This window comes from Lolium perenne, chromosome 7 (genome assembly GCF_019359855.2).
Source record: "Lolium perenne isolate Kyuss_39 chromosome 7, Kyuss_2.0, whole genome shotgun sequence".
Lineage (NCBI taxonomy): Eukaryota > Viridiplantae > Streptophyta > Magnoliopsida > Poales > Poaceae > Lolium > Lolium perenne.
In genome coordinates, this window is record NC_067250.2 from 51684769 (window position 1) to 51697007 (window position 12239).

General features: G+C 42.4%; 1 protein-coding gene across 1 annotated transcript in view; it reads right to left on the reverse strand.

The window, feature by feature from the left end:
- LOC127316045 (serine carboxypeptidase-like 19) overlaps positions 1–11914 on the reverse strand; it is a 56682-nt gene extending 44768 nt beyond the window's left edge. Inside the window, exons 1-8 of the mRNA XM_051346467.2 lie at positions 11757–11914; positions 11517–11662; positions 11089–11291; positions 8233–8335; positions 8095–8132; positions 7889–7990; positions 7683–7766; positions 7344–7496 (exon numbers count right to left, since the gene is read on the reverse strand). Of these exons, the coding sequence (XP_051202427.2) occupies positions 7344–7496; positions 7683–7766; positions 7889–7990; positions 8095–8132; positions 8233–8335; positions 11089–11291; positions 11517–11662; positions 11757–11914 (987 nt within the window). The remainder of the gene's footprint in view (positions 1–7343; positions 7497–7682; positions 7767–7888; positions 7991–8094; positions 8133–8232; positions 8336–11088; positions 11292–11516; positions 11663–11756) is intronic.
- Positions 11915–12239: the final 325 nt, after the last annotated feature.

A 12239-nucleotide genomic window follows, 5' to 3' on the forward strand; every position in this document is an offset into this window, starting at 1 on the left:
ATAAGTGACAAAACCAATATCGGTGCAACATCTTACAGCGATTTGTTTGTCATTTTTCCATACAAAACTTTATATATCCTTGGTTCTTCTTAAGTACTCAAGAATATTTTTGCTGTTTTTCAATGATCATCACATGAATCATTCTGGTACATGCTCATAACATTTTAGAGCACAGGTCATCTGATTTTGTACATATTATTCGTGATCTAAAATCACTCATGTGTTTTTTTTACTCATTGAGTGTCAGATACACTCAAGTCTTGTTAAACCTTCATATAACAAGAACATTTTCTTAATATTTCTATATTGAACTACTTCAATATCCATTCTATGTACTTTGACTTAAACTTATTATGTGTTTCAATCTATCTTCATAGATCTTGACACTAAATTTGTTTCAGTCCATATCCTTTCATTGAAGTTAATTTTCAATGAAACCTTTTAATCAAGTATTTAATTACATCATTTCTAACCAACTATATGTCATCTACATAAAGTATTATAAATATGTCTCAGCGCTCCCACTTAATTTCTTGCAAATGCAAGCCTCTTCATCGTTTCTGATGAAATCAAAAGCTCTTTGACTATTTCATCTGGTGAAGATTTCAACTCCATGATACTCACTTCATCCAATTGAAGTTTGTATACCTATTTAGTATTCCATGGACTAGCAAAACAATTGGTTGTATCTTGTATACACCTTTAATACACACTTTTGATAAGTAATGTATTTTGCCATCCTACTAGCATATCTCGTAAAAGAAATATGTAGTGATTACTAGAATAATCCATATAGACTATAAGCATTGCTACGGAAGATCTAATCTTATCGTAGTCAACTCTTTGAACTTTGTCGTAAACAACTTTTCGACAAGTCAAGCTTCTTCAAGGATATTCCATCCAAGTCCATCAATTTTATAGATCCATTTACTTTCAAAAAGTATTCATCTATCTTGGATTTCATGGCGTATAGCCATTTTAACGGAGTCAGGGCCCATCATAACTTCTTTGTATGTAGTTGATTTATCATTGTTCAAAAACAATCCTTTGTCCACAAATCATTTATTTGATCACAAAGTAAATCATACCTACAAGGTTCAATAGTTACTTTGATCTCCATGGCTAAAACATTTTGTAGTCATGGGAGCCATGATCGTCGTGGCCGCTTCCAGAACCAATTCCGATGCTGCGCTACTCTGATCATTATGCTCAGGTTCATAAACCTTATCAAGTTCTATTGTCCTCCCACTCAAATACTCCGCTAGAAACAATTTCTCGGAAATAAGAAACATTGACAAACACTTTTGTCTTTGTCTCGTGGGAAGAATTCCCAATCAAATCTCTGGGATAACCAACAAATACATTCATCCGATTTTGGTTGTAAACTTATTTACTTATGCTATGCATACCAAAATTTAAGAAAGGACTATTAGGGTTCATACCCATGCCATAACTCGTATGGTGTCATTTCTACGGATCATGATGATGCTCTATTCAGTGTAAAAACGGTAGTCACTAAAGCATAATCCACAAAAATATAATGGTGTCATAATATTTTATCTCATCATTAATCCAACAAGGTTTGGATACATCTCTCGGATACTATATCATCATTATGATACTCCAAGAAATGTGAGTTGTAGAACAATTTCATGACTCTCTTAGATGTTCGCTAAAACTCGTAATTCAAATATTTCCACCATGATCCAATCATAGATATTTGAATTTTCTATTACGATGATTTCCACTTCATGCTGAAATTTATTTGAATCTATTCAAATGTTTCAAACTTCTTCCTTATCGAATATATCCACATATATATACTCAATTCATTGTTCGAAGTTTTCATGAAGTAGAAGAATCTCCCGCACACAACTATGCCTAGTGAGCCACATACATCATCATGTATGTTTTCACTAAGTTAGTTGTCCATTCAACTCTTGGCCTATGAACGGTATTTTAGTCATTCTCTTTTAGAAAAGATTTTGCAAGCGCCAAATGATTCAAAAATCAAATGACTCTAAAAATCCATTTGCATGGAGTTCCTTCATGCGTTCCTTTCTAACATGACCTAAATGGCGGTTCCACAAATAAGTGGAATTCAGTGTCAGTGTTATGTATGTGTGTTTCACCATTAAGATTTATAATAACTTATCCATCGTACATGGAGTAATGTCATAATTTGAACAACTTATTGTTTTCATTTGACTAGAGCATAATAACAATTATTAAGTTCATTATTATAAATTCTAAGGGCTAGATAGAATGCCAACGATGAACATAATAACACTTTATTTTTGTTCCAGACGTGCATTCCTATCATATTTCTTGTCAGTCACTTAGGCCATTGTATTCTTGTATTGCGTTGTTTTGTATGACACTTCATACCAACCAATATGGTACAAATACCCAAGAATTTCATTGTGTGACCAAAACGAGGAATACATCCATAACATGTATATCATTTATATACACCTGAGCTAGACTTTCTAGTCTTTTCTTTCTTTCTGCCAATAATCTTTTTGTAGTTTCTCTTTTAGCTTTCCTCATTATTCAGAAAAACACTTCAACATCAATAACTACTAGGTTTGTTGGTCAAATACCAATAACTTTGAGGTTCTTACTTTGAAGTTGATCATCATATGACAAGTGTTCCAGATTTCACTTATTAGTAACTTTGTAATATGATGAAAAATTTCACTCATAATTTTATCCATCATATCATGACGACTTTCCGAGACCATGTCTGTACATGCTAGGCTCGTAAAGTTTTAACCTTGGTATTCGCATGTGCAAATCTAGCTTGCACCCGTTGTATGCACACGTAGAATCTATCACACCCGATCATCACGTGATGCTTCGAAACGACGAGTCTTAGCAACGGTGCATAGTAAGGATGATCACTTCATGGATATACGAATATCGTTAGTGCCCCCAATAGTTGGAGGATTATGACGCCTGGCGTCTTCAACCTTCATACATTTCCATAAAACTTATGAGTTTATGTAGTCTCAGCAAATTATATTCTATCATCTTGCAATAAGGTCTTAGATATCACATATATCTCATACCTTGATTATTTCTGAAAACTAAATTTTCAGCTCCTTACTTTTCAAACAGATTTGAACTTCAAGTTTCACGGAGACAAGATAACTTTAGGTACTAATTAAAACCATAGCTCCTTGAATCAACAATGTGAGGTTTACTAAAAGTTTGCAATGGGACTTAATCATTCCTCGATATTTTAACAATACGGTACCAGTCCGTAAAGTTTCTTGTCAGATTTTAACTGTATTTCAATCTCAATTACAAGACTAGCGCATGGTAGAAAACGGATGCCAATACTACAAAATTAATTCAAAATACTACTCAACTATGTTCATGATAATTATTTCATGTTTTAATCTAATTACTAATGAACTCCCACTTAATACAACATCCCTCATAGTTGTTAAGTGGTACACGATCCAAATCCACTACACCAAAACCGATCATCACGTGAGATGATGTAGCTTCAATGGTGAACATCAACATGTTGATCATATCATCCATATGACTCGTGTTCAACCTTTCGGTTTCCGTTGTTCCGAGGCCATGTCTGTACATGCTAGGCTCGTCAAGCAAACCCAAGTATTCCGCGTGTGCAACATGGCTTACACCCGTTGTATGTGAGCGTTGAGTCTATCACACCCGATCATCACGAGATGCTTCGAAACGACGAACTATATCAACGGTGCATACGAGGGGCGAACACTTTATTATCTTGATATTAATGTGAGGGATCATCTTATAATGCTACCGTCGCGTTCTAAGCAAAATAAGATGCATAAAGGATTAACATCACATGCGATTCATATGTGATATGATATGGCCCTTTAGTCTTTGCGCCTTCGATCTTCATCTCCAAAGCACGGACATGATCTCCATCATCAACGGGCATGATCTCCATCATCGTCGGCGTAGCGTCAAGGTCCATGGCACCGTCTTCATGGTTGTTTACCTCATGTAGCAACTATTACAACTACTTTGAAATACTACTCAACATGAAATTTAAAGACAACCATAAGGCTCCTGCCGGTTGCCACAATACAATAATGATCATCTCATACATATTCATCATCACATTATGGCCATATCACATCACCAAACCCTGCAAAAACAAGTTAGACGTCTCTAATTTGGTTTGCATATTTTACGTGGTTTAGGGTTTTCGAGTGAGATCTAATCTACCTACGAACATGAACCACAACGGTGATACTAGTGTTGTCAATAGAAGAGTAAATTGAATCTTCACTATAGTAGGAGAGACAGACACCCGCAAAGCCACTTATGCAATACAAGATGCATGTCGAGCGTGGAGCAAATCTCATGAACGCGGTCATGTAAAGTTAGCCCGACCGGCTTCATCCCACTATGCCACAAAGATGCAAAGTACTCAAACTAAAGACAACATAAGCATCAACGCCCACAAAACAATTGTGTTCTACTCGTACAACCATCTATGCATAGACACGGCTCTGATACCACTGTAGGGATTCGTAGCATAGAAAACGAAAAAAATTCCTACCGCGAGAACGCAATCCAAGCCAAGATGCAATCTAGAAGATGGGAGTAACGAGGGGATGAACGAGACTAACCCTTGAAGATTTCCAAAGCCTACGAGAGGAGGCTCTCGTTGCTGCGGTAGATGATCACTTGCCGCTTTCAAAAGCGCGTCGAAGATCTTGACGGTGCCACAATCGGGCAGCACCTCTGTACTCGGTCACACGTTCGGTGTTGATGAAGACGACGTCCTTCTCCCGGTTCCAGCGGGAAGCGGAAGTAGTAGATCCTCCTCGGAATCCCGGCAGCATGACGGCGTGGTGGCGGTGGTGGTGGAGAACTCCGGCAGGGCTTCGCCTATGCGCTGCGAGAGTATAATGTGGAGGGGGAGAGGCTAGGGTTTGGGGAGAGGGGGTGGCTAGGGCGCCGGCCATGGGCATCCCTAGGTGGTGCGGCCAAGAGTGGCTGCCCCCTCCCTCTCGTCCTAATTATATAGGTGGAAATCCCCAAGAGTTGTAGTCCAAGTCTTCGAATAAGACCCCAACAACAAAACCTCCCATAGGTGGGAAACCTACTCAAGGGGGGAGTCCTACCCAAGGTGGGACTCCCACCTTTCCCTTAGGTGGGGTGGCTGGGCACCTATGGTGGAGTCCACCTGGGACTCCACCCCTTAGGGTTTGGCTGGCCATGCAAGGTGGAGTCCCTCTGGGACTCCACTTTCCATGGTGATTTCTTCCGGACTTTTCTAGAACCTTCTAGAACCTGCCATAAATACACCGGATCATTTCCAAACTTGGAATATGACTTCCTATATATGAATCTTATTCTCCGGACCATTCCGGACCTCCTCGTGATGTCCTGGATCCCATCCGAGACTCCGAACAAAACTTCGAACTCCATTCCATATTCCATATCTACTTAAACGACATCAAACCTTAAGTGTGTCACCCTACGGTTCGCGAACTATGCAGACATGGTTGAGACCTCTCTCTGACCAATAACCAATAGCGGGATCTGGAGATCCATAATGGCTCCCTCATATTCAACGATGACTTTAGTGATCGACTGAACCATTTACATACGATACCGATTCCCTTTGTCACGCGATATTTTACTTGTCCGAGGTTTGATCATCGGTATCTCTATACCTTGTTCAACCTCGTCTCCTGATAAGTACTCTTTACTTGTACCGTGGTATGTGGTCTCTTATGAACCATTCATATGTTTGCAAGCTAATTTAGACGACATTCCACCGAGAGGGCCCAGAGTATATCTATCCGTCATCGGGATGGACAAATCCCACTGTTGATCCATATGCCTCAACTCATACTTTCTGGATACTTAATCCCACCTTTATAACCACCCATTTACGCAGTGGCGTTTGATGTAATCAAAGTACCCTTCCGGTATAAGTGATTTACATGATCTCATGGTCGAAAGGACTAGGTAACTATGTATCGAAAGCTTATAGCAAATAACTTAATGACGTGATCTTATGCTACGCTTAATTGGGTGTGTCCATTACATCATTCACATAATGACATAACCTTGTTATTAATAACATCCAATGTTCATGATCATGAAACTATGATCATCTATTAATTAACAAGCTAGTTATACAAGAGGCTTACTAGGGACTCCTTGTTGTTTACATAACACACATGTATCAATGTTTCGGTTAATACAATTATAGCATGGTATGTAAACATTATCATAAACACAAAGATATATTATAATAACCATTTATTATTGCCTCTTGGGCATATCTCCAACAGGATAACCCCTCTCTCTCTAATCAGGGCCACCACCCTCTCTCTCTCTCTCGGCGGCTAGCTTCCACCCTCTATGTATGCTAAATACCCAGTTTGCCACCGGATTCAGCAAGTTTGGTTTTCTGTATTATTTTTCACGTGCTAAAAATTAGAAACTCTTTTAGGCATTAATTTTCACGCAAAAAATGATAAACCATCACCGATTTCTTGTAGCCATTACTTTTCACGCAAAAACTAGATTTCGGTGAATGCATTATTTGTGACCCCTCTAACAATTATCAACTCTCTTTAGAATTCCTTTTATTTTAGGGAATATAGTTTGGGATATAGTTTTGGTAATTTGAAACGGCCCAAAAGTGGTATAATTTGAAACGGCCCGGAGTAATTTGAGGATGGGTGACCGACCGGGAAGTAGTTCCCGGGTGCGCACGAGTGAGGACAAAGTGCGCAGGAAAGACATGTGTTGGTCTGTGGGGCTAATCTAGAGATCCTAGAGAGCTGTCAGCGGTAACAGGCCCGGCCAGGGGTGGTCGGGGTGTTACATTTGGTACCAGAGCCGACCTTCGCGGTTACACGGGCGTGTGCGGGTCAGGGGTTCGGGCATGTGGCGCATGGCTGGTGTGGCCCGTCATGGCACACGGTTTGGCACATGTGCCGGCACTGGACGCACAAACGTGTGCCAAGAGGGGACGTTCTTGGCTTGGGGCTGATCGACGAGGGCGTCGATCTTCTAAGGGGGGATGAGTGTGATATCCTGACCCAGGGCTTAATAGGATTGATAGGATACTCATAGCAACAAGTTGCAACTTCTTTTTCGGAAGCTCATCAGCAAAGAACTCCGAGGTCAAGCGTGCTTGGTCCGGAGTAATTTGAGGATGGGTGACCGACCGGGAAGTAGTTCCCGGATGCTATTAATTTCTCATAGAAAAACAAAGACATCCGGATAATAATTTGCTTGAACCATCTTTCCTGCTGAATGACCATCTTATTATCGCACGAGGACTTCAGTTTTTTGCAAAATGAACTTACTTGACAATCCATTGAAGGTCGAGGTGGTGGATGTCTAAGTAACCCCAATTCCTCCTTTAGGGTGTTTCTTTCTGTGGTCATGTGAATTGGTCCAGAAGACTCATCATGGCACTTTTTATACAAAATGTGTTTCCCTTCAATTTGATCATACAGCTATCGGGAAACATCAATCAGTTGCTTCAGTAGCAGTATGACATATTAAGATGTGAACCAGATTCATATAAAACTACATAAATATTTAAACGAATCGCTGGGAAATGGCATTTTTAACCGGAGCGGTATCAATCATTTTCCACCGAATTTTACACTCAAATGAGAAGAGGGATAGTCTATCCTTACGTGGCTGAACCTTTCCATATCCTGAGAGCAAAGCACGTTCTTGGGGTTGGTAAGATCGTCCCCTCGACAGTTCTCCATTATCGACTTAACAATGTTCACATGCAAGCAAATGTACAAGAATAAGGAATTAACTAACCTCATATGGGCAGCTAACTGTATGCCAATAGGATATTAAGTAAGAGATGGAGTTGTGTTTACGTAATCACCTCATATAGTTGATCTGAAATTACTCCAACTCCATGTAGATATGGCACTCTCGAGTCACGATCAATGGCTTCACCTGTAGCCGGATTACCTACCAGGTAGCCCTAAACATATTTTGACCATAACACAAACAACGTTCAGATTTATGTTTTAGTAGTTGTAGCAGCAATGGGTACAACTGGATGGATAATGTGTGAATATTTTGCACCTTCAGATTAACGGTGGGAGTCATTCCAGCTTCAATGTCTAGAAAAAAGTGTGTTGAAGTGTGAATAGACTACTACTATCATCCTATTATGTCCACACCTTTAACGAGTTAATTAATGTAGAAATGACACGACTCCACCTTCTGAGATCTTCTGTGCGAGGAATGGCACGATCCTTCCGCTGCGCGAGGCTCCTCCGACATAAAAAGGATTTGGGAGGTAATCCGGATGCTCGGTGAACCACTGTTTCACAAGACGAACATGAGGAGAATCAACTGGCTATATCCTATCTTTACTACTCCCTCCGTTCCTTTCTATAGCGCCTATAGATTTTTGGCATTTGTTTCAGAATATAAGGTTGTAGCTTAGCTTTTTTTCAATTACCCCCTCCCCATTCAGCTCCCAAAATTGTTATGGTAAGTTAGGAAGATATGGATTTCCCAAATTTTACGTTGATCTCAAATCGTTCAGCTAGGGGTCTTGTATAAAAAATACTCTTGCGCTAATTTCTGTGCCAAAAAACAATAGGCACTATAGAATGAAACAGAGGGAGTATTAAATTGCAATAGCTGACTGGCTGATATCACAAACGGGCCAAAGTTTCTTTTGCTAGGCCCAACCTGCCGAAGAGACTCCTGGACTTGATTTGCGTGGCCCAATTCGTCCATCGTGTGCCTCTCCTCTGCTCATGCACGCCAAATCACGTACAACATGTTCACCGTGTAGTACAAGGACTCGATCAGAGTTTTTTTTTTCTAACAAAGGAAAGTCGAGTCCAATCTGGCCTGGCGCTGAGCCAGATCGCTAGGGGCCCTCAGTCATGTACGCTGTATATACATACAGCAGCTGCTAGGCCATTCGCTTGGACTTTCTTCTACCCAATCAAAGTCAGCCAACGCTCACTAGGCAGCACAAACCTCTCGAGGCATTAATTGCATGTACCATGTGTCCATGTATGCATGCATGGGCCATCGTTAAAGAGAAAAAAAAGGATCAGCCACATTGATTTAGTTCAAATTCTCATCACATTTACTCTCCCCTTGCCTCCTCGTTCTCCTTCCCTGTTCCTCAATCACAGCCAGGGAGTCGAAGATGGGGCAACTCTCTCCGTCGAAATTTCTAATTGTTTTGAAGGAATTAATGGAGGAGATTATATATTTTTCTATTCATCTGATTCGATCCGTTCTCAACTTGTTATTCCTTTGTTCCTAATGCTCATAGGGTTGAGAGAGACAAAAGCTTGAAGAAAGGAGAAGTGGAATCGGCAGCCACATGCAGAAGGGGCTGGTGGCCAACGCAGCGGCGCCCACCGGCCAGCGTGTCGGCACCTGAAGTCATCAGCAACGGGGCAGCATGGTGGTAGCGCATTCCGACGGCAATAGTATGGGGGCCTTTTTTTTTGTCTTGCACCGAGCCCTTGAAATATCAGGGCCGGCCCTGCGTCCAAGCCTAATAGAGTTGAATCTCTTCCTTGTACAAGTACATATAGTTGCACAATCGCCAATCCTCCAAGTTCGTACAAAGATTATGAAAAGCCCCGAACCACCCTGCATCGATCTCATCTCTGCTGGAGGGACATGTGCGCAGCGATGGCGAACGAAAAACCGGTCAACCACTGGAGCTTCATGCACCTGTGCCGACGTCTCCAAAGCAAAGCACTCCCAACTGCCCGCACGTGCTCTTCTAAACAAAATTAGCTGACCCGACGGTTTGTCAATTGTCACCTACAAAAAGAAGCCGCGGTAGCGTGGGAACAATCAGGAATGGGCATGAGCATGCGAGGATATGCAAGCTAAGCAAAGCCGTGGTTGACAAAGACAAAGCCGTGGTCGAAAAAGAGCGATGGACGAGCACATCAGCGTCAGTGGATAGCTACGATTTAGAATTGTTAATCTCTATGCTTACGCTCATTAGCTATTTTTGTTTTGATTGTATCTCGCTTGCTAAGTGAAGGATTGGAAGCTTGAGATTCAGTGTGTGTGACATGGCCAGATGGGCAGTACGGTAATATGTTTGGTAGTCGCATAATTCAGTTCTAAAATTAAATAAGCACTTTTACGTTTAAGGGCAGCCCTGAGAATATCCTCCGGATAATGAAAACTTCCCGGTCTTTGGATCCGCAAACGTTCGATGGGACCACCAAAACCGTACAGTGGAATCATCCCAACCATATACCTCCGATGGACTCGTCCTCAACCCTGTACTCACGAAGCAGTGCGGCTTACATCACTGCGGCAGCTCCCGCCGGCCTACTTGCAGCACCACGGCTACGCCCAACGGACGCCTTGCCACACAACAACACGCCGGTAACACCCGCTTGCAGCTCCGCGGGGCGCCCGATGCGATCTTGCCGCACGAAGGCGGTGCCTGATGGTGGGCTCGCCAGAGGTGGCACCGACAACGACAGGCATGCAGCACGCCGCTTCTTGCAACTCATGCGCTCGCGCGTTGCAGCTCTCGCGCTCATAGGTAGCAGAGTTCAGTGAGGATGCGGAGTAGAAAGGCGCGCGGCAGAAGAAGTGGCGCTCACTTTAACGTGGAGGAGCAAGGGGAGAAGAAACCACGGTGAGAATAAGGACGGGTGAAGAATATGTGATTGTGGTGGTGTGCTGGTGGGTGCCCACCCCCCAACCCACTTATGTATTCACCTACTTGAAGCGCACAATGGAAACGGGAGGTTGCAAGCCATGCAACCTTCGATGGATAGATCAGTTTCCTTAAATTAATTGACCGAAAAAATATTTAAGGTTAGCTGAACTACAATTATTTGACCTTTCACTTCTTTTTTGGGAGAAATTGTACTTTTCAATTTGATTCTTGTGCAGCTAGGTGGCTGATAATCTGAACTTCAGACTGTACTAGGCTACAATCTACTTTTATTCGTAGGTGTCAACCTCGACATCAGCAGCATGCCATGTTAACAACTGTTAATTATTTCGCGCCGTGGCAACGCACGGGTTTCTTGCTAGTGGTGTGTAAAAAATAAGTTAGGCTACCTTGGTGAGAAACGTTTTGACCTGCAGTGCAGCAGAGGCTTCCCCAACATCATATCCTTTAATGTTCCAGGAGAAGGAAAACCCGGCGCCCACCGGTGAATCAACAAAGAGAATACTGGCAGCCCTGGTCCAAGAGTAAGGATGGTACTGGAGGCGTGGCACAGTCGACCCGTCGTAGGGCTCGATGATGAATTTCAACGGGCCTGCCGACAGAGATTTCATTACGTGATCCAGCAAGACAGAACAGAGGTTCACACCACTAAAAGTAGATGCAATGTGGCTGCTAAGAAAGCTAGAGCGATGGGTTGGGGATTTAATGTTTGTTGCAATTGGTTTGTAGTATATGTTAGTTGTACTACAAACATATGCAAGTTTAGTTTTTGGAGCCAAACATGTAATAATGCGTGTAAATTCGAAGAATTACTGACCAAACTGTAACAGCAATGCTTGTTGCGCGGTGCAGCGGCCGCCTCCGGGGGGCCAAAGTACAAGGGGATCGCGCCTCGGGTCGCCCTCCGACTCGATGAAGTAGTAGAACAGCTCCGCGCCGTTCTCCTCGTCCACGGTCACATACCTGCCAACAAAGAGTGTGCAAGGAGGAGCTTGTGAGCGACGGCCGATGGGTCTGTCACCAAACATATCGAAGATGGTGTACCAAGCAAACATACCCGGTCTCAAGGCGGAACGGGAGTGTGCCGTCAAAACCTGGAAGTCTGTCGACCAATGTCGGAGCTGCATCGGCTGAGAGGCTTGCCAGAGCAGAGAAGAAGCACAGGAGGACGAAGACTAGGCGCAGGGGCCGACACACCTGCATTTGTGCCTCCATGCTTAATTTCCCGATGAGAAACTCGAGCCAAGATACGCGGCACCTTTTATATGTGGCAGCTGGACAAGATCTTTTTAAGTAAACTAGTACAAAACCCGTGCGTTGCTACGGCGAAAGATTTTTTTATCGAGAATAAGCACATTGATGCAGAGATCTCTCTCCCTCTCTTTCATTGTTTATCGACAAACTAAAAGCACTATATATAAATAGCATAATCACTTGTTCTCTTAATAAAAAGGTTTTGATTAATACAATTTGAAGTGTTCAGTGGCATAAATTATACCACGAATGGACATTGATCATGGCAGATAAGCCATCTAATTTC